Source organism: Drosophila melanogaster, chromosome X (genome assembly GCF_000001215.4).
Source record: "Drosophila melanogaster chromosome X".
NCBI classification, from domain to species: Eukaryota; Metazoa; Arthropoda; class Insecta; order Diptera; family Drosophilidae; genus Drosophila; species Drosophila melanogaster.
The window spans coordinates 20,325,703-20,348,889 of NC_004354.4; the positions used below are offsets into that span (position 1 = coordinate 20,325,703).

The 23,187-nt window shown below is 45.8% G+C and overlaps 2 protein-coding genes across 4 annotated transcripts in view, besides 1 other annotated feature; one reads left to right on the forward strand and one right to left on the reverse strand.

Annotated features, from left to right (window-relative positions):
• The window catches only part of CG1504 (uncharacterized protein), a 28,358-nt gene extending 23,688 nt beyond the window's left edge, over positions 1-4,670 (reverse strand). The window contains exons 1-2 of one of the 3 annotated variants that reach the window (NM_001272814.1): positions 4,416-4,670; positions 3,461-3,840 (exon numbers count right to left, since the gene is read on the reverse strand). The gene's annotated coding sequence lies outside the window, so the exon portion shown is untranslated. The remainder of the gene's footprint in view (positions 1-3,460; positions 3,841-4,415) is intronic. The other 2 variants (NM_001272813.1, NM_001272815.1) reach the window with 2 other exon arrangements.
• Positions 1,742-2,978, forward strand: CG1631 (uncharacterized protein). Its single transcript, NM_134539.2, has 2 exons — positions 1,742-2,016; positions 2,076-2,978. Exons 1-2 carry the CDS (start codon positions 1,902-1,904, stop codon positions 2,510-2,512), a joined length of 552 nt encoding a protein of 183 aa, NP_608383.1. The 5' UTR covers positions 1,742-1,901; the 3' UTR covers positions 2,513-2,978.
• Positions 4,671-18,406: 13,736 nt separating the features above from the next.
• Positions 18,407-18,671: a mobile genetic element.
• Positions 18,672-23,187: the final 4,516 nt, after the last annotated feature.

A 23,187-nucleotide genomic window follows, 5' to 3' on the forward strand; every position in this document is an offset into this window, starting at 1 on the left:
CTTTCATTTATTGTCATTGTTGTTAATGTTTTTTGTGCTGTGCATGGGAAAAAAGCATTTGCATTTAAGCGCCGCGAAAACGGCAAGTGAAAAGGGTTCCACGGATGGGTTGATGGTTGCTTGGGTGGATGGGTGGATGGTTGGATTGGTGGATGGGCGGATGTGCGGGGATGTGTGGGTTCTTCTGTGGCCGGAGCAGAGATTTTGCTTGGATGATTTTTATTGCTCGTTTGTAGTAAATTTGGTGTGTAATTAGAGAGAAAAGGGTTATTATGTTCGTTAACGCAGTGCGCTCCATTCCCCCCCCCCCCCCCCACAAATTCACTTTGGGAGCCACGCAGCGGATTCCGGGCTTTAAGCTGGATAGGGCCATGGGAGGAACTGCAATTGGACTTCAGAGCCGGGCCTGGGAATTTTAGGCGACACAATGCGAAACCAAAGACGCACCGCAAAACGACTGCCTCTGACGACCGGAAGGCCTCGGAACAGACAGAAGGCAGTGTACAGAAGAAAGCGAAACAGCTGAACTACTGAGCTGCTGCAAAAAACTGCACCGAAACCAAAACAGAAATTAAATTGTGGTTCGCCAAAGTGGTCCTGGTCCTGGTCCTGGTCTTGGAACTGGTCCTACTCGTCGTAGCACTGGCTTGGCCTGCTCCTGGGTCAAGGGAATGCGAGTGGAGTGGGCAAATGCGAAGTGGCAACGGGTGAAAGTTTGAAGGCGGTACTTTGCCGTTGGGGTATATTGGTTTAAAAGGTAAGCAGGAAAAATTCTTAAATACAATATAAAAAATGTAGAAAACACTTAATGGGACTAGAATTACATTGCAGTTAAGCAATTGAGCTTGAGGTACACATAAAGAGTATTTCTAGGGTAGATGGAACAATATACAAGTACTGAAATTCTAGTGCAACTACTTTGTTGTGCATTATTATTTTATTCGCAAGGAATAAATAAACGAAGTAGATGAACAGAAATTAATTAGTTGCGCTTTAAGAGCAAAAAATAAATTATATATGTTCCCGCACCATCGATATGGTAATTACTCTCATAATAATTTATATCAATTTATATCAATTGCATTAAGGCCGTTCGTTGTCTGGCAATTTGTGCCTGCCCTATCAAGTGGCTTGCTTGGTGCGCTATGGTCGAGTCCCACGCCGGATGTCCTTGCAACGGAGGTGTGGATACCCGAGAAGGCGGAGGAGGCGTGTCGCCTGGCCCAGATCAGAGTGATACAATGATAGCGACTCCGGAGCGAAGTGGAGTACAACCCGGGAACCGGGTCAGAGGCAACTCCGTGGCTCGTTTTTATTTGTTGCATTTGAGCCCCGGCCATGGAAATAAAATTTCAAATGTAACTTTGCTGCGGTAGCCAGTTCATGTACGCGTTCTCGTACGAATGTGTGTGTATGTGTGCGGCTATGGGAGTCCTGTGTCCTTTCGGCAACCAGTGTGCATGTGGAGCGCGGCCTGCGGCCTGTGACGATGCCGCAGTTAGCCCGGTCTCCAACTACGGCTCCATCTTGGCCCTGTCTCCGTGGCCTTTTCCGTTTCGAAGACCTCTCTCTCTCTCTCTCTCTGCCTTCGCCTTTAAGGGCATTGCAGTTGGCATAAAATTTAATTCGCCGTCCTGGAAGGAAGCGCCCAGGACATTACGTGCTGGCAGTGTCGCTTCCTGCACCCATCTCGAATCTATAGTCCAAGCCCCGAAACCCAAAACTAATCCCAGTAGCATTTGCCGGGCAAAACATTTCCAGCACGCATGGAAACAAGTTTAGAATCAGAATCACATCACACCAGGAGACAGCCAGACAGTCAGACAGTCAGACAGTCTGAAACTAAGAGATACAGCACATGGACGTACAGATATAGGAGCCGGGATTAGACACAATCGAACATGGCCAGCGACCCTGCCAATTCCAGAGACCAGATCAACATAAACGCGGACGTTTCGGATATTTCCACTAGCGAGAGTGAGCTAACCAGCGACGACTATACTAGCGATAGCGAAGGTGATTACCAATCTAGAAAAATGTGTTTCCACTAATAGCGAACCGCACATCCGATCCAGATGAGAGCTGCACAGTGGCCGATCCCGACACCAGTCCGCAGACGAGCATGTACAGTCTGCTGTCGGCAGAATCAGACAGCGACTTGGAGGAGGAGCAGGAGAATTTCTGCGAAGAGACTATTTCGCTGCTTGCCCACGAGATCCTCTGCTGTGAGGGCGACAGTGAGGGCTCAGAGGTAGAGTCCGACGGCGAGGACATCGACGAGGCCAGGGAATACGATATGTTTGGAGAATCCTCAGAGTTTGGGCTTCCTACATACCGGCTCATGCTGAGCGACGAGGACGAAGATAATTCGAATGAGGTCGAAGTGGTAGGCAGTAATCCGTTCGTTGGCGAGACAATCTTCCTGCTAGAAAAGGATAAGGATCAACAGAGCGAGGAGAAGTCCGAGTCAAAGGAGGAAGAAAAAATCTTCCAAATGGAGCTTTTTGAGTAGGGCTGGGGTTGGTTGAATCGGCATCTCTGCAGGCGGTTTTTTTTTGGTTTTTACAGATATTCACATTCGATGATCATGGATCTAATATTTATGGAGGGCAAGATATGAGATGGATCCTTACCAGCAAACTCAATTTTCAGGATAAGGCTTAGAGTAATTAGAAACGTACTATCCGAGTATATTTCTTTTTTAGCCAGATATCAACATTTATGTATTCGCGCAAATTAACATACATACATTGTTTTATGCATTAGGTGTACAAATGTCCCGAAGCGGCAAAAGTGTGACTCCCTCAGGGAACAGACAATCCTGGCTTTTTGTGCGAGTCAACAGCATCCATAGATAGCAGTATACAGGACGCAGTTAATGGCGACAGATAATGAGTGGAACACACTGCTGATCCCAAGACTACAAACTTTATAAATTTGTCAAATTGTTTACAATAGAGTAAATTGATCGATACCATAGGCCTTACTTATTATTTGAAACTTTTATGATGTATTTTTATACTACTAATGACAGTTTAAAGTAGCACAATCTTTGAAGAGTTTTAATGAGCTTTTATTGGCTTTGAAAATTGTTATAGCAGATGGCTGCCATTTTTCTCGAATTAAATATTCATGCTTAAAACGTCTGAGCATTATAATTACTTTCAGTTTTGACCCAATTAGGATACTAGTTAAAGAAAAGGTAAAAGAAAATCGACCTCATTTTTGGAAAAACGTGTTTATAGTGTTTATAAACGTAATTTATAGTAACAGTAGTTATAGGTACCAAGAAAGTCGGTTTATTTTTATAAATGACATCGCTTGGAAACCCCATAGGATCACTTATATTTCTATTTTATTCTTGCCTCAGTTTGTTTTCGGGAATGGGCCTCCCACATGGCATCAGCCTGTGCGATCAGGCTAGCATCCCTTTAGGATCCCTTTTCACATTGTCACTCACCTGTTCACGCTCAAAGTGGCTGGATGGTCGCTCAGGACACCTGAGGGAGACTGGGCTGGTGTTGGCGCTGATGCTGATGGCGATGGTGATGGCGATGGTGATGGCAACTGTGACTGCGAGTGGGACAGTGACTTTAGCAAAATGCTGACAGGCGACGGCAACAGGCGGGCTGAACTGCAACTGCCTTTCCCTTGGCAGCTGGCATTTAGTATTTAATATTTTGCCTCTGGTTATGCCTCGGTTATCCCTCGGTTATCCCTCGGTTATCCCTCGGTTAGTCCTTCAGCTAGTCCCTCAGCGCCTCAGCCCCTCACTTTTGCCATTTGAATGGAGCTGGTCTTTAATTGCAAACTGGCAGCGGCAATTGCTGGCAACTAAAACTAAAAAGGACGACAAAGGATGAGAAAGCGAAATGCGAATGCGAATGGCAAAATGAAATACAACATCAGGCGGAAAGCGAATATGCACTTTGCAGTTTGCAGTCTGCTCCTGCTTGCTCCTGCTACTGCTGCTGCTCTTGATGATTATGATGATTCCTATTTCCATTCGCATTCGCATTCGCATTCCCATCCCATTTCCACTCCGCCTCCTTTCAATTCGACTGCACTTATCGTAATCGGCGTTTCGGTGTTGGCTTTCAAATTGCCCGCGACCACGTCAAAGCGACCACAAAACTAGCTGAACGGACAACCGTTGACCATCCAACTTCCAACATCGACCATCCGCCACCGTCCACCTTCCACCAACAGCAGGCAATCGAGGACCGCAGGTCAGGTTTTAGCCAGTTATCAGCCGGGCTTAGTTTGGTTTTGGTTTGGGCTCGGTTGGGTTTGCTTTGGTTTGGATTGGAGGTTTGGATGGTTCGGCTTGCGGCTCAGTTTGAGGAGTAGTTTAAAGCGCAACTGGCAACTGTTGCGGGGGCCCCAGCCAAACAAAAACCAACGAAATCACTCACCTCGCACTCAAAACAACACACACGTGATTTCCCGGACCAATAAAACAAAAAAAAAAAAACCGAAACACAGCTGGACAGAACAGAGTGATGACAAAAAAGATGTCAGTTGGGGATGTCACACACCAGCCGCTGAACAGCTGAACTCTAAACTATGAACTGCGGGTCGCGTCAAGTTAGGACTTGTCGAGATTTGGCGAGAGATTTGCGGGCCACGCACGTATCCGCATCCGCATCCGGTACCCGGTACTGATGTCAACAAGCTACCACACGCAACTAATTCAAAAAATCCAGCGAACGGATTACGGCGCCACTGTCCGCATTGCCAGCCGAAGCCGAAGGCGTCACCAATCGGGTAGCTCGGCGCTAGCCGAGTCCGTATCCGAAGTAGCCTCGTTGTCCTCTCGTGACCGCTCGGCTCAGGCAATCGTTTGACGTCGGTGGCGTTCGGCTGGAACCGGCTGGAGCAGTGGTCCGCAGTCGTTGGTCGCCAGCGGAGTGGTTCGCATGTGGCCCGGCTGTAAGTGGCACAGGATTATGGATGAGACCCCGCGTCCTGGCGGGATTCTCTTTTCGTCCTGCCAGCGGGCATTAACGTGCTGTGCGCTTTATTTAAAAAAGCAGCTTAACCTGCTTTTGTGACCTTTTCCCTTTTGGCCAACACGTGGCCAACGGCTTCACCAGCAATCGCCTCACATTTGTCCACCTCCAACGCCGGCGATGGATAGACTGCGTCCTCATCCTGGACCACGCCATGCGTGTTGATAAATGGGTTTTTATTTTGATTTTATTCACTGTTTGCCTTGTTTTTGCATATTCATTGACGGGGCTTCGACTCCGATTCCGATTGCGATTCGATTCGAATTCCCGTCCGTCCACCTGCTCCTGCTTCTGCCTCTGCTCTGCTTCTGATCCCCATGCGAGGATGGCTGGTGTGTCCGGCGTCGAGTGCAAATCCTCTGCCACCTATTGCCTTCGGGTCGTGTCTGTGCTGAAATGGTTTTCAATTTATTAGCAATCAGTGGCATTAACAGCCGAATGCGATGCTGTTGCTCCCCAGCGGATATGGCCACTAGGATTATGGCGGGGTCAGTCAGATAGGAAGCCAGTTGTCACTGATCATCAGCAGGGTATTGGTACTGCGAAGGCGTGCGCGATGAGTTTGTGAAATCAGTATATGTTCAGTAGTGTTATCGAGATCACCTAAGGCATTATTGGCTATTTCAATTCAAGGTTCATTGAGTAGCTATACAAATTCTTACTTGTCTTGAACTAAAGTTCGGCAGTTGTATCATACTTTAAAAGTTAGATTGATATCATTTTGTTATACATAAAGCTTTCCGAAATGTAAGCTGAAGGAAATGTTAAATTTAGAGCTTGATAGTTGAACATACTATCTATATATATATATAGATAGAACTATACTATACTATATTTGAAATGCGCACTCGTTTGTACTACCATTTGTACCAGCATTATATAGGAATAATTCTATGTTTGAGATGGAATTTGTCAGCTTGAAAATCAAATGTGATTGATAGCTTTGAAATTTTCAAGCTATGATATGTAGAAGGAGATGGGTAGATACGCAGTCTTGTGCCGAAGAATTGATTCTATTTTGATAGATAATTAATTAATTTCAAGTTTGTTTTTGTCTAAATGGAATGTTAGGCAAATATATTTCTTCCTCAGAAGGTTATTAACCCTTACCCCAACTCTAATCATATTTTAATCTGTGAAAGTGGTATCGCACACATATGGAAATGAGTCCACATGTGTGGTAAGTATCCTGCGTCGTGCCACTGATTGAACTGCTGACCCCCTAACCTTCAGCCCGTGTCATACGTGGCATATATGCCCCATATGCTGCCCCAACTGACATGCCATTGTACTTCGATTCGGTTTGGGGTGCCCTCAAGATCGGTTTTGCATTTATGCGGAGTGGAAATTCCCAGCGAGGAGCCAGGACCAGCGGCCCAGTGTGCGGCCTAATGCGCTCAACCCGGAACCGCAGGGGCGGCAAATTGGTCAAGTCGGTTGCTGGCCACGTAGCCAGTGTCTTGCGGCTGCAATTCCCGTTACCAATCCAATGCCAATGGCAATGGATATGTAGATGCAGATGTAGATGTAGATGTGGATGTGGAGGTTGCAAATGGCAGGAAATGCGTGATAACGACCGGCAGCACACATGGAAAATATTGAAAATTTGAATGAGGGACACGGACACGAGTCCGCTCAGTCGATTCTCGAGATGGAAGTGAATGCAGGACGCGGGGCAAAGCCATATGCCATATCCTGGCCCTGACTGCGATGTCTTTGTTGCTGTCGATGAGGATGTGGAAGTGTGGATGTTGTGAAAGTGTCGACACCAGTCCCGGCCAGGCCAAACACATGGCAAATGGCACATGGCAGACGCTTCTCGTCCAGTGTCCTGCCCCAGCCACGCCCACAGCCCCATCGGCTTTCCCGCAGAAGCTTCCCTGTTTGTGTCGCCGCCTAGTGTAAAGGAACGAGCATAAAGAACCGCAAAATCATGAAATGCAATAATGAAGGCTTCATGGTCGATCGCTCAAACACTACTCGCTCACACCCGTTGCGATATAGTCACACACAAAGAGGAGGGCAGGACGAAAATCGAAGGCTGCAGGTCCTCGTTGCCGAGGATGGGGCTGATGCTGATGCATAGGCAGCAAACCCAGCAAGCCTGTGGATAAGGGGCCACCAGGCAAGACTTGCAATCGACACGACTGTCAATGCACTCGAAAAAAACGCATATGCTTAGAGTGAGCCCAGGTGTTTGAGAGTTTGTCATAGGTAATCTTTAGCCACCATATAAAAATAAACAATGTAATCAATAAGAAATACAATGAAGAATTTAGAGACTAATTATCATATGCCCCAATGACGAGTGCCTTTATTCCAGTGCTTCCTAGTGTGCGTCAGAGTATCTATAAGCCACTGTGCGAGTGTGAGAGTGTGTCTGTCGACACCACAAAGTTGCCATATTTAAAGCATAAAAGCAACATTTCCGTTTGTCGCATGCCGATGAAGCGACAGGAAAACAGAGCAGCAGGCGAAGCTGTAGGCAGGGGCGACTGGGAGTCCTGGCATCGAGAATGGATGGGAGATGACGATGGGCAATGGAAGATGGGAGCGGGGAGCGTGGAGCGGGGAGCGGGGTGCTCCAAAACTAAGCAGAGGTCGAGGCCTACCTCCTTTCGGGGCATGTGGATGTGAATGTGGCACGTGTGTCTGTGAGTGTGTGTCAATTTGTGTGCGTGCGCGTTGCAGTCATGTACAACATGCAACAAACGTGAGAAACTAAAATGAGTGCAATTTGTATTCCACATTTACGTAGAAAAGGAGTCGAAAGGGGGTCGGGATTGGTTATAGGATATCTGGATGTGGATGTGGATGTGTGGAAAGGCGCCTCATCAAATCATCAAGCCCGAGTTCCGACCACAGAGCGCAGCTTTCCCCATCATTTTCGGAAAGCACAAATTTCATTTTTTCCTCATTTGTCGCATAAAATTTACCGATTTACACACACACACAAACAGCTCTGGTCCTCTTCATCATTAAATTGTGTTGGGGCAGTTTCAAAAGAACAAAAAAAAAACAAAAAAATAACTCGACCTGTTTGGGTCACCACTCGGGTCACCCATTCTCAGCCATTGCTTTATTCTTTCCCCAGCTTCGTTGCAGCTGTTCGTGTGCCTTGGTAATTGTTTAAAGTAACTGCAACAAATTGAAATGGAATGCCAGCCAGCCAGCCAGCAAAGAAGACAAGCAGCCAAAAAGAAAGAAGGCCAGCATAGAGCACCAAGCATGGGGAATGGAGCACCGAAAACCGAAACCGAAACTCCACGACCAAGTCAAAGACTGCATACCCTCACCGAGTTGCGGTGACTCAGTGGGTTCAATTAGCCCAGGGAACTTGGTCTGGTGCGTTGCGAGACAGCCAACCGTCTCTTCTTTCTTGCCCGTGACCATCATTTGGAATTAGGAATCATTGTCTGACTGGGGCCGAAAGTTCGACGACTCATCCCCACTGCAGTTAAAGAGGAGTCGCATCTCGTGCGGCAGGAGGCCGAGGTGTCGCGCTGGGGCATAATAATTTCGAGCATTGTTTCCATTCCGTTCCGTTCGTGGGGTGGACTTTCATGTTATTTCGCTATTTGGGTCTTAAAATTAAAGGCCGACCCAGAGGCCACACAAGAGCCGAAAGAAGAAGCCTTAAACCACTTTGGGAAGCCCGCTTGTGGAGATTGGGACTGCCGGGAAGAGGAGCCACCGAGGCCCCAGAGACCGGGGCTACAAGTCCACAATGCACTTCGCTTCGTTCTCCTTTCTCCGTTCTCCATTCTCTGCAGCGCATTCAGTTCGCTGACATCCATGTGGGGATGGAGACAGGGATGAGGAAGTGGATGGTCATAGGGATGAGGATGGGGAGTCGGGTGCCACAGGCTCTGTGCGTGCGATGAACATGTGCGGATCGTGCTCGGAGTTGAGGGAGCCGGCGGCATTAATGGCAGCGCCAGGGTATCCCTCTACACTTCAAACTCCGTTGACCAAGACTTTTTCCAACTGCCACGATATACATATATGTATGTATGTCCACAAATCTTATATCGACAATCAATTATTATTATTTATATTGGTTCTTTGTAAGTGATAATCTTGACACATGAATACGAACATACTGGAAGCATGAGTGATTAGTGTCTTTAATTTAAGCTGAATCAATCAATTAATTAAGATTGCCATGGGCTTGTAGAGGTCAAATAAAAGGAATAACATGTTCATATATTCGCTTTGGAAATGTTGGGCAATATTTCTCTGCGTGTATATAGCGACGCGTGGTTTTGTGCTGGTCCAATTCTTGGCCCTGGCATTCGCCAAACCGAAATCTAATTTAGTTCGTCAGGAGACAATGCCTTTTCTCTTGTCTGTCACGCATCCTTTCTGGGTCTCCTTACCGAATTGCTACATGGCTGCAAGGATTCAGCGATGCAAGGATGCAATTGGGCCAAAAGGCAAGAGGCTGGCGGAACTCCCCCCCTTCGTGTTGTCTGGCCAAATGCCATAATTAAGGTGTCGCCTCAGTTAGACAGGCAGTAACGATATACTTTTCAAACGTCTCGATGACTGCGACTGGGACTGGAGTGAGGATGTAGAGAGGCGGCCATAGCTATGGGGCCAGTTCCAATTCCACTTATGCACAGCGCGGAGATTAAGATGTCGACTCGATGCGACTATGAAAATGGCTGATGGAATCCCTTAGCTAACCGCAGAGCCCTGAACTCGTGCCTTCGCTTCTTCACCAGCTTCAGTACCTCAGTTCCTCAGTACCTGGCACATGGAGTGGGAGATGTAAAAATATACTAAATATAAATGCACATAAAAATTCAATTTCTCTAAAGTGTAGCTAAGCATGTAATTGAATTTGTAATGGGGAACATCGTTGAGAATATCGCTCCCACCCTTTCCTCATTCGTTCACGAATTCACGTTAGCAAAATGTCTGTCCCATTGACAGACGAACTCACTGGTTGGCTGGCTGACGAACTGACGAACTGACGGAATGGCTGAATGACGCCCCGACCAACTGGCTGAGTACCTATCGTATGCATGGGAGATCCAGATCCATGTGCCGGTTCCATACCATTGAGTGTGTGTGAATGAGTCATACAATCGAGTAGGTCTGTGTGACATTTGACATAGGAATCCATTCAAATTCTCCACTTGGCCCCTCAAACGTTGCCATTATGTCTGCGTGGCAATTTTTCGCTCCTCTTTCGATTACCAGGACACAAAGAGGCCAAAGGAAACGTAAACCAAACACCAGCTCACTGAGATATATAGATGTGTCTGCGAATGACAAAATTAATTTGTATTTTGTATGCACATCAATTGCTAATAAGAAAAGGAAAGTGGAGACGTTAAGTTAACAGGGATAGGGGCAAATCCGGCCCCTTTTAGCCTTTTCTCGGCGGCCCCACGTTGGGCGCCAGTTTTTCATTTCGCCGAAACATAGTCATTAAACGGCTTTCGCGCTTGTTGCCCCTGTTGTTTGAGCGTTTGGGGGCTTCATTTCGGTCATCCGCTCCGTTTTATTGGTCAATTAAATACGACTTCTGCGGCGGCTGCTGCGGGCGAGGCCGTTTAAGAGCTGCACAACCAATCTCGAGGTCATCGCCGTCGCCAACGAGTCGCACTAAAAGTAACAGCGCACAAGTGCCGGGGGACAGACGAGCTGAGGGCGTTGCATGTCGATGGGACGTTGGACGTTGATGTGGATGTGCGGCAGTCACGCCACGTGCATCTGTCAATCAGGCAGTCAGTCGGTCAGTCAATCAGCGACATTGACAGGCCATAAAATTGGGCAGGTCAATCAATTAGTGGGTGACCCCGACCCTTGATGGGGCCGGAGAAGTGGTAGAGGCCTCGGCGATCTTCGGCCAGCATCATTATCGCCTGTCAACGCCAGTCAGGACATGTCACGCAGCGCAACGAATCAGGTCCGGCTCCAGGTCTAGACACATATTCATTCCAGAATCAGGCCTTACTTCTCTATTGTGCAGTATCCACAGCATCCATTGTCCATCGTCCACTCACTTCCACTTCCACTCGCATGAGTCGGCATGTAAATTTCCGAGGGCGTCTGGCAGGAGGGAACAGTCGGAGCTCAAAAGGAAACAATTATGCTGAGCCAATGAAGCAAACTTCATCCGCCCTGTTGCCGTGACACGACTCTTGTCAGGACCGTGACACGTCGGTGCCGTTTCCTGCCCCTTTACGCGCCAACCACCCATACCATCGTAGTCGCTGTCGAGGCACTTTGTAAAATAAACACGAATGAGAACTGAAATGAAGTGACTCGACCGTAGATACCCACTAATTTGTTAATTTAACATATAAATCCTTGTTGCCATTGTTTTTGAAACGTAGTCATAGAAACGGTGGATGTGGCTTACAGTATGACTAGCTCTGCAAAGCTGTTTGAAAATATTTGTTCCACTCAGTCTAGGAAAAACGGTTAGGCATTATACCCTTTCTTCTCAGCGAATAACGGGTATAATACAATGAAAATTTGCTGCTTCCGGCCGAGAACGGAGCACCATCTCCTTCACAACGTATCCGAATCAGCCGCATCCGTGACCATGTCCGTGTGTTATTTCTGCTGCTTCACCTCCGCCTCTGCTGCTTTTCTTTTCAACATAATTTTTAATGGGACGCAACGAAACGAAAAGTGAGAAAGCTGCAATGCACAGTGGCTATAGACAATAATTTTGAAAGACTAAAAACTTTTTTCACAGTTTACTTAATTTCTTTTTCAGATTTTCGGTGACGCTATAATTAATAACAGGTATTAGGACAGCCTGTAAGTTAACAGCATGGTCATCATCAACATGGTCATCATCAACATACAAACTGATAACAAATGAAAGAGCTGACGAAATATTCCAACCTTTTTATGTTTAAACACAATTTTAGAGATCCAGTAGCAGCCCCAAGGTAAATTCTTAACTATACTTAACTACAAATAGAACGAATTTAAAACGTTTGTTAGTATAATCCCCTAATCGCTGTATTTTGATAAGGTGTTGATATTAAATAAAAACACTGTACAAATCATATACATATGACCAGAGCTATCACAAATCTGTGCCATCACCGATTTCACTCAACGTGGACCACTGTGCGATGCCATACCCGTACTCACTCCTTCCCTTCCGGAACTCACTTCCGCAGCCCAACTAACTGTTAACGTGCGTGCGGGTGGGTGGGTGAGCGTGGAAATGCAAATGATGCTATCTGTGCCTTCTCCTCCTCCGCGGGCATGGCTCACACTTATCCAGCCGGAGTCCTGCCGGAGTCCTGGCGGTCCTGAAGTCCTGAAGTCCTGGCATACTGGCATTCTGGCCTGCTTGACATTCCGCAGCCGTGCGCTCAGCTTACTTCGCAGAAAACTTTTCATTGCCGTTAAGAAATTGATCAAGTGAAAAGGTGAAAATTGATTTTGCTACATGTGTTGTGTGCGCCCCCAGATCCGCCCTGCCGTATAAGTGTCAATTGTTTATCAAACAGAGACATGCGAGAGCCCAAGTGACTTTCACATGTACGCCCTGGTGACTTTTTACCGACTTACTTCGTTTAACTCGGCCGCAGGACGGGGATTTGGATGGTATGGTTATAAGGAGAAGGAGAAGGAGGAGGAGGAGGAGGATGAGGAGGAGCAGGATGAGTCGGCCGACTCCGGCTGACTGCCTCTCTGGATGACTGACATGTGGCGTGTCATTCGATTACGTTAATCAAATGATGCACAAACACGAGGCTACTCCCCAGCACTTTGGCCAAAGAGTCCCCCCGGTTGCTTCCGCCCCCAACTTCATTTGTGTTTGTACAATCGCACCGGAATAACATGACTTTACAATACATCTTCGGATGAAAAAAAAAAACTCAAGACCCATCATCCGTTCAGACAGTAGGCAGAAATGAAGTTTCGCTAGCCGTGCCCAAAAGTTAGAATTTTTAAAGAAGCCAGCCAACATATGGAAATAAGCTTACTAATTATTTTCCTTAAAAGAGCAGTTTACAAAATTTACACTATTTATTTGTCTTTCCCAGGTAGGTAAAATTCATGAAGAAATAAATTAATCTGTCATAACGATAACATATTTTTAAGTTAATTATGTTTGGCTTAAGATATCAAGTAAATAAACCAGTTCTGAACGTGTTCAACCAATTAAATAATCTCACTAATCAAACTCCCAGATCTATCTTAAAGTATATGCTGTAGGATCTTAATATATATTTGTGCATTTCAATAATTACCATTTCACATTTAATTAAAATCAAAGGCTTAAATTATGCTTATCCTCGTTTCACAGGTATATGAATGTGTCCATTTTGTTTATAAAATATTTCCCAATAAATGTGAATTTCGCACCATGTGTTTTGAAGCGTAACATGCATAAATAGTATACACTTTCGGGAAGAGGGTAGATTGAAATTTACTGAAATAGTCGCTAAATAGTTACCATTTGCCATAAACTCTGACCATGCCTAGATGTATAGGCAGCATCTGAAGCATCTGAAGCAAATCCAGGGCTCTGCCGTTGTATCCGTTATGATGATGATTATGACCCAGCAGCTGCTGTGGGCAATATATGAAATGAAAATCTCAGCACCCGCACTTGACTCACTTTGGCCGCACAATTCATGGCTGTGTTCACGAGCCCGAGCCCGAACCCAATCCCAATCCCTATCCCAATCTCCAACCAAATACCCATCCCGATTCCATCCCCCCTGCCATCATTGTTAAACGTTTTTTTATGGCCTGCCAAAATCATATTGAATACAAATGAAAGCGTGTCGGCTGTCCCTAGTCGAAAACCACGAAGGAGGATGAAGGTGAGGGTAAAAAGGTTGAAAAAGGAGCAGCACATGGCCACCAGTTTGGTAGGATGGCATCGCTGCGGGTATTCGAGAATTCCGGAAAGTACAGGCAGTACAGGAAGTACGGGAAGTTGGGGAAGAGCCGTTGCAATCAATTGCCATACACATGCAGCCCTAAATGCAAAGTTCAACAACTGCAGATTGTGGATGTAAATCTTTTGCCTTCGTGCCGCAGCCTTTGTTCCACCTCGATGGCAAATTGCAGGGTAAAACTTTATCGTGTAATCATTTTAAGTTCACTTCCTTATTATTTTTGCACAACAAGTTGCAACAATTGCAGTTGCCTATGTCATTTTCCGAGTGCTTAGCACTGCCCTCCAGTTCGCTCGTCCTTCGTCCTTCGTCCCTTCCCCGTCGCCCGTCGCCCATCGCCCATCGCCCTTACTCCATTTAACCACCCACTTGGCCCACTTCACAGTGGGTAATTGTTGCTGCTGCTGCTGCTGCCGTTGCAGCTACTTCTTAAGTTTCGTATACAACTTTTATGACACTTTGTCGTATTGTTTTTTGTTTGGCTTCTACCGTACTTTGTGGCGAACGTGTCATATTCAGTTACGTATTTATTCCTTGCCCAGTTTCATAGTTTCTTTCCTCCGCAACTCAACTCAACTCAACTCAGCTCAGCTCAGCTCAGCTTGGCTCCTCAGCTCAGACTCAGCTCCAGCTTCGGTTCTCTTCAGTTCAGTTCAGTTCAGTTCAGTTCAGATCCAGCTACGGCTTTGAGTTTCCACTTTCAGATTTGCCAGTCTCGAAACTATTCCCCACAGATCGCCCACGCCAACGAAGAAGGGTTAAGATGGGGCTGCAGTTGGGGATTCAGATGGAAATGGAGATGAAGGCTGAGACAGTGGAAGTGGCAGGAGCAGAGGCATAGGCAGAGGAGGAGGAGGAGGCAGCTGTCAGAAAAACGCTTTGAGCACGAATCAAATGCTTTTTCCCTGATTTTTTAGTTGCCGGACAGGAATGGGCCGAGCAATTTGAAGCACAGCCACGCAGCAATTGGTGCTTGTCTTCCAGATGGGCTAGATATTGATGCAAATATAGGAACGAGAGGAGCGGAATCTGATAAGTATTCATAATTGCGATAAGGTCTCAAGGAGTATAGATATATATATTTCATACCAATATATCTAGCTTTATCTGGCTACTTACAATTTACAAGGGTCATTATTATATATTTGCAGCGAGTCGCTTTTACCGGGCTAACAATTGGTTCTTAACAACTATTCTACCAGATCCTGAAGGATAAATGAGGGCTTCTACAATGCTCTCAGATTGCCGGAGTCTAAAACTTGTTAAATTTTGATAGCATAACCCTTCGCAAATCAATAATAGGTTAATAGGTCACCAATATTTGGTATGGTGTGCACTCCCGGGATAAATGATAATTTTCCGAGCTCCGGCGTTGCGGGAGTAGCACGGAGTGAACAGATTTTTGCCCCGCCAAACACCTTAACGACGTGATTACGTCCTAAAGCTTCAATTAAGTCGCCACTCCGACGTGGCCCCTAGTTATTTAAGCCGGGTGGGGACTTTGATTCACTTACTGAAAGCGATTACACAGAAACAATTCAATCGAGTCGGCTGCTCAGTGCCTATCCGTGATCTCACTGGGTCATAGTTTGCCCACCCACTCAGGCTCCTCCTATTCCCCCTACTTCACCTCGTCACCCACCGACGACCTTTCCCCCGGCAAATCAGAGGCACCCTTGGGGATTTCGGCATTGCGATAAGGAGGTCGTCGAGTCAGCTCTCCAGCTCTCCAGCTACTTGGTCCTCTGGCTCCGCAGCCATTGGAATATCCCCTCCTTTGCTGCTCCACTCCGCTCCTGCTGCTGTGTTGTGTCGCCTGTAAGTGCTCGAAAGTCAATTTTGAATTTAAAATACACCACGTAACGCAATATGTTGATCTTTTGAATACGAATGCGGCAGCCACGTCGTTGCTCCAGGTTCGGGGCACCAGATTCGAGGTATCCGAAAATGGCAGCACAAGCACAAATACCCAGACACACATCTTTAACGAATTTAAATAAACTTTACTAATAAAATGTCGTTTACAAGTGGCAAGTGTCGAAGTTGGCTCAAAGAGTAACTGAACGACTGACTCGATGACTGACTGAATGACTGGCTGAATGACTGACAAGGTGGATGCTGGCGCAGGAGTGGATGCATGAGTTGATGCCAACAACGTATTAATTTTGTGTATCAAAATAAACTTATTGTTCTGGCATTCTGCCCGCTCCAAGCCAGCCGTTTGCCCCCAAAAAATAAGAGCCAGCACCAGAGGCAAACAATGCAAAGAACCTGGGGGGGGGGGGGATGGTTTGTTTGAATCTGGAGCTGGCTGGCTTGTTTCCTGCCTGGTTGGGGTTACATCCATGGCCATGGCTGCAGATACATTTACCAGTCACCGACTTGGGGCTGGAATTGGATGGAAACTACGACGGTGGCAGTAGCAGTAGCAACAGCAGTGACAGTGGCAAACGCAAAGGCAAAGGCAAAGGCAAACCAAAGGCAATGGCAATGGCAACGGCAACGGCAGCGGAACGGCTACGACTACGGCATGTATAAATATCTACATCACGTTCCAAGCTCGGAATGCCAATGTAAATATTTTCAAACTTTGATGAAATAATCAAGGTAAACAGTAAATGTCGTCGTTGTCGTTCTCGTACTCGTTCAGGTTCTCATCTCCCTCAGCTTTAGATTCAGACCCAAAACCACGCTGCTCTTCTTTCTCCCTGTACACTTAAAAAAAATACGCACATCTCTTGACAGAACTGCACCATAATAACCATTTGCTTTCCACGAATATTATTATGTTAAAATGTTATAATTACTGTTATAATTACTTAAGTTTTAGTTAAAAATGCCAGTTAGCCTTTATCAATAATCTGTTCTATTTTTCTTGAGTGTACTTGGTTTTCTGGGGAATGAGGAGGCTTTTGGGAAATGGACAATGTGGAGGAGCGTCTGCGGCTCGTGTGGACTTTAGTGTTGCAGGCGGATGCTCGTTTCGGTCTTTCACCCTCCCCCCACCCGTCCAACAATTGTTTTCCCAGCCCGCCGGGCTGTGTACCACCCACCACCCACCAACCCCCACACTGACCATTTTGTTTGTTTGGCAGACATAAATGTTTAACTGCCGGACGAGATGCGGAACGGGCCAGACCGCAGTTGGGACAACTGCTGCTGAGGCAGCAAAGTCACCGAAGGAGTGTTCATCCGGGCCGGATCCTCTTCAGCGCACCTGCGCTTCCAGTATCACTTCCAGTTCTAGATCCGTCCCAGATCCTAGTCCCAACTTCTGGCCACATCGTCAATCACCCGACTGAAGCCCGGACTTAGACGTCGGCTGTGATAATAATGGGCACGGCCAGAATCCAGAATCCAGGGTCCAGGAACCAGGAACCAGAAACCAGGACCAAGAACCCAGAACCCAGAACCCAACCGAACCGAACCGAATCGAACTCTGAACTGGTGCTCAGTCGGGCGTGAGATCGCCAAGGCTGCTGGCGATAGCCTTTAAATTGCCACCTCTGCGTCCGTGCAGAGCCACGTGTGTGTGAGTATGTGTTAGTATGTGTGCAGGTGTGAACAGGGAGTGTCCAATTGGGTGGACCTCAGTAGCCCAGCTGCATATATATCACAATTATTGCAGTGTATAGGATTTCATTTAGTCCGATGCCAATCTCCTATAGTTATAGACTAAAAACACTAAACACACCGGGAGAAAAATCAGCCAAGTTGCAAATCAAGGCTTTTAAATAAAAACATAAATTGTCGTTAACGCATTTAACTTTTATGAGAATTGGCTAAAATTAACTGCCATGAGTTTCATTTAATAGAAAAATTTTTGTGTATAAATCTTTTCGTTAGCTACAGAAGCAGCTCACTTCAATTGATAGCTTTAAATGACCAAGGTCCACCCCAGTTTGGTTCATTCTGGACCCTCCGGATGCTAGCGACTGTCACCTAGGTGCCATCCAGCGTTTGGGTCGCCAGTGGATGTGGAGAATCGGGAATGGAAACTGTGACTGGGGGGGGAGGGGGGAACGGGGACTACGGATTGGGACTGGCTAAACGCCTTCGCTTACCACCTTCGACACCTCCAACACCTCCGACACCTGCAGCACCTATGCACACTCCAAGTTCACCGAGATAAGCCACCATAAATCTGTTGCCATCATTTTAAAGCGATTACTACAAATGGATGTGCACACGGCGACTGCGACGCGACTGCGATGACAACGAAAATGGGGAAAAGCCAGAAAAGCAAGAGTGTGGGTGTGTGTAAAATACATAGACATACGTCTGCCTGTGTTTTCGCTCGCTTTTCATACGTTTTCCTTTGGGGTTTTGGCTTTTACAGCGCTGTCATCGCAAACATCGAGCAGCAGCAGCAGTCGAAACGAAAGCAGAACAGAGCAATGGAAAGGCTAACGGAATACTAAAACCAATATCGGGCAGCTATGTTGTTTGGGAATCTTGTAATGCCCGAAACTGCAAACTATCATGACCCTCTTTAAAATAAACAAGAAAGAATGCTATAGTCGAGTTTCCCGACAATCAGATACCCGTTATTGTTCAAAGGTGTGGGCGTGGCAGTTTTGTGCGGTTTCTGGATGCTACAATGGGTCGTGGCAACAATCCTGCGATGCGTCTATGTCTCTAGAATCTGTATGCTTAATCTCAACCATCTAGCTTTTATAGTTCCTGAGATCTCGACGTTCATACGGACAGGCGGACATGGCCAGATCGATTTGGCTATTGATCCTGATGAAGAATATATATATATTTTATCTAATACAGTTCCCAAGATCGCGACAGACGAACATATGATTATAATACCAAATACCGATATTTACCGTTGTTCTAAAATAATTATAATATGTAAAATATATTTATAATTAATTTTCGTATATATTGTTAGAGAATTAAAGTTAATTATAAATTTTCGCGTGGCTGCTTACAGCCTGCTTAACCAATAAATTGTCGCTAATTTAATTTAAACATTTCATGAATATGATAATATGAATATAATGAAAACGGTAAGATAGTAAAAACACTGACAAATGTTTTTTCAACTGTTCAATTGATGGATTTGAATTGACATACTTAAATTTTTTAATCCACAATGTGTGTATAGTAACTGGATGATTTTCTTTTAAAATCGAATAAAAAATGAGAATCATATATGAAAAAACAATGCCCCTTACTTTTACGATAACAAGCATAAATAAATGTAAATAAATGTATCTATAGAGCTATCTAATGTTTTATTTAAAAGCAACGCTTCGCTTTGGCTTCGAATTATAAATTGGTAAGTTAACTATTTCATATTCAATTTTAAATACAGTCTTATGATAATGATATAAATAATCTTATGTCCCCTCTTGGGATCTGTCAAGTGGCATTTGGTCCGAGGCCAGAAGGTAGATCATTCGTTTCTACAGATTTATGGGTGACGCTTGATAGAACCTGTTCCTCCCCATCAATTTTGGAATCCAAATCCGGATCCAGGGACTAGTTCCCGAGATGCCGAGTTGCCTTTGCTCTCGCCAAACTAGCTATTCCGCATTCAGCGCGTGCTGCACTTTAATTAAATTTCTTAATTATGTTGGATTAATACAAACAGAGGGCGCTGGCAAGGGCACACACACTAGGACACCAGCACACACTCACTTACTCACTCACTCACTCACACTAGCACACAGTCGTACAGTTTCCTATTCTCCTTTTAAGTTTAATCAACATACGCAGAGGACGCTCTGAGATGGCTGAGCCTTGCCGGAGTAATTGAGAAAGCTCGGCGCAAGTGTCGGTCTCGACAGCTCGAACATCGTTTATGCGAATCCGCAAATCTTGAATATGAATACGTATGAATATTACGCATATTAACTAACTATTAACTAAGAACTCAGCAGGATGCAATAGAATAGAGAACATGTAAAATCCATGATATTTCACAAATTTACACAAATTGGAGAACATCTTTTAATTACTTCTTGTTTACTCCAATAGCGAGTGTAGTTAATGATTCCGCATAAACGTCCCGGAGGCAGAATCAGTCTGCAAATGAGCTGGCTGTCCTCACAGAGCTGCCACTCGAACCCCCAGATCCGAACAATTCACCCAATCCGCCCAATCCTCGCCAGCGTCTACTAGTTCCTCCTGCTCGAGTGCATACACAGTTAGTTACTTTGGCATTTACCTTTGCCGGCGAGCATCCTGCTAACATCCTGCCTCTCGTCCTTGTCCTCGACCTGGTCTTTATGCCCAGACCGTCTCATCTGTTGCCATTGGAGACGCTTGGTCCTAGTTTTTGGTCCTGGTTTTGGTCCTGGCTTGGGTCCTGGGCAACCTGGGCGACAGGCGCGTGTGGGGCTGGGGATTAGTTGCAGCACGTGACTGAAATTCCAAGCGCTGTGGAGGAAGCAAGTGCTTACTAAAAATTAAAACACATGTAAAGAAATAATTAAGATATTATGCCACGAACCTCCGATTCAGCTCATTCTCTTCCTCCTCCCGACTCCTGTCAGCCACCCGATGTGTTCCTCAGCTCTACACTGTGAGAAAATGCAGTGAATTAGTTAAATTTGGTATTGGCTAGCTAATATCTGCAAAACATAAATAGCATTCATATCAACTATGAAATGTATATAACACGCGCTTGTATTTGATGGAACAACTGGTGCAGTGTATCTCTCTATATTATCTTAATTTGTTTCGGATATGGAAAATATACCATTTCCTTAAAGTGCATTCGAAATATTACTCGTATTTACATGCTCATGAATATTTCATTTTTATCTCGAGACCGTCCCCACGTAAACAACTTTGGTCAAGTTGGACGTATGTATTTCATTAGTAACACAACACTGTTCATTCACCAGAGGTGTTTTTGGCAATTCAGTTTCTTTTGGATTTTTTATAAAACTTAGGACATGACTGTCCTTCTTCATAGCACAATTTCCTCTAACACTTCGATTGATCACACTATTTTTGTGGTTTATTCCAATACTTTTTGTTGCGATAGGAGCACATTCTGTCATTCTGAATGGGCTTGGAACGGTGTCCTGTGTGTTTCCACCACGAAAGGACCTCTTTTGCTTGGTTTTCTATTATTCTAGAAGCTGATGGCTGACCGTTTATACATACCAAGCCCAAGCTCCAAATCGGAGCATTGTCCTTCTGGCACGTGGCTCATTTCTTGCGATTTGTTTCGCTAAACTTTGTGTCTCATTATAGGCCCAGTCTGCTGCCTAATGTATCATTAAAAGATGTTTTTGTTTCGCTCCCTGGGTCCTTTTGCTGAGGTGAGCACGGTGACACTGGGGTGGAGTGGGCTCCTGGAATAGTTGCCGCCTGTTGTAATTTCTGCTTGTTTTATTTACGGCACTTACGCGCACTTGTACTGAACAGGATCTGGAGTCCTGCGAGCCGGACGAGGCGGCGGGCGACAGTGGAAGATAAGGTTCGTGCTCAAAACGTTTTTACATTTTATCGACTAAGGGAGCGACGGGGGCCAAGGAACACTCCAATGCTCCAACACTCAAACACACACATGCAGCACACACAGAAGACACAGCAGACTGGTGAGAACGCTGAAACAATTAAATTTAATTGCATTCCCAATTTGTATAATTATGCCTTGGTCTAAATACATTTTTTATTTACTCACAGCGATGATGACACAGAAACGAGCCAAGGATGGTGACAAAGGTGGACTTCAAGGCGGGCTCAGCTGCTGATGCCGCATCCACATCCGAATCCCCATCCGCTGCCCTCTTCTTACCCAGCCACATTTAGTGGTGCCTTCTGGCCATTTGAATCTCCGCTGGTGGCTGAGGTCCACACTGGGTTTCGGAGCAGTCGTACTTCCACTTGGACTTGGCAATTACTCTCGAGGGTTCGAGATATGCTGCACACAGCTTGAAACTGGGAGTCAGCTTGGTGTGGGCTTTAGAAATAATATTTCTGGCATCTAGCACAGCTATTTTTCGTTGATTAACTGAATTAGATTAGGATCTGTAGCTCGTGCTTTTCGGTAATTACGAGTTTATAGGATCAAATCACGAAATAGCTTCTCTAATTAGAAAAGGCTTAGAGGAAAGTAGAAAGTTGTTCGATTACTTAAAATTATCCTTAATTACGCAGTATGAAAGGGAAAAAGGCATGTATTAGAACTATAGATTCTCTTACATTTTTAGAAATAACACATGGTCTAAACAAATATCTGCCGCCCAATAGCCCAATCATTCCAGTTTTCGATGCAGTCATGGGCTGCTGGACACCAGCTTCTTTTCCTTGTTCTTGGCCGGAGCCATTGTCATATGCCGTCAAAGCTGTCAGCAGCTGCATAATTTCAATTATCGACTCGAGCTATCGACTCCGAGCTCCACTGGGCCGGGGCCAGTGATTCACCAGAATCATTGCAAACGAACGGAAGCCTAATCAAAATTGATGGCTAGATTGCATTGCCATTGTCGTCCAGCCGTTGACAGCTGTCATCGATGGCCGGAGATTTTCCAATTTTGATGATTAGCTCGAGTCGGGCAGTCGGGATGGTGTGGGCATGGAGATTCGGGTACGGAATCCTAGGAGCTGCATAATTAGTACTGCCCTCGTTCCGCCCACAATGCCACAATCACGGACTGCGCCTTTGATCGGCAAATAGAAATTCCACACAGCGATTAATCCAATAAGTTTCTATTACTTTGATTAGGTGTTGATTATGTGTGTCTGTTCGAAAAGTTTTCGCCTGCCGACAGGTGGCGTCCTGGTGCTCGGGGGAACTTTTCAAGCTGCCTGCTAATAAAGTCGTGAAAACACAGGCTCACCCAGTGCTACATAAATGCCGCCGTTTGGCGAGCAACAAAGGCCAAGGAGCACGAGCAGGAGCACGAGCTGGAGCAGAAGCCTGCCAAAAGCGGAAAAAAAACGTCCTGAGAAAACAGAACAAAAATGCTAGGAAAATGGCAAACTATGCGAAGGATGCTGTGAGAAAGATTTTTGCAATTTATTTAAGTCACGTGCCATATTCTCTGCCACCTCACCTTGGGCGCTTGCCACTCCTGCTGGTGTGGAGGTGTGCGGGTTTGCTGGTTTGCTGGTTTGCAGGTTTGCAGGTGGGTGTGTGCGAACTTGATATGGAACTCAAAGTGACTGGCCCGCCACTGACTGACTAACTGACAGCCGTACTCGCAGTCCCACCCCACTCCACTCCACTCCACTCCACTCCAAGCCCAAACCAAGACGGAGTCGGGCCAAAGTAAGGCCAGCAGCAAATGCAACATAAATTATATGAAGCA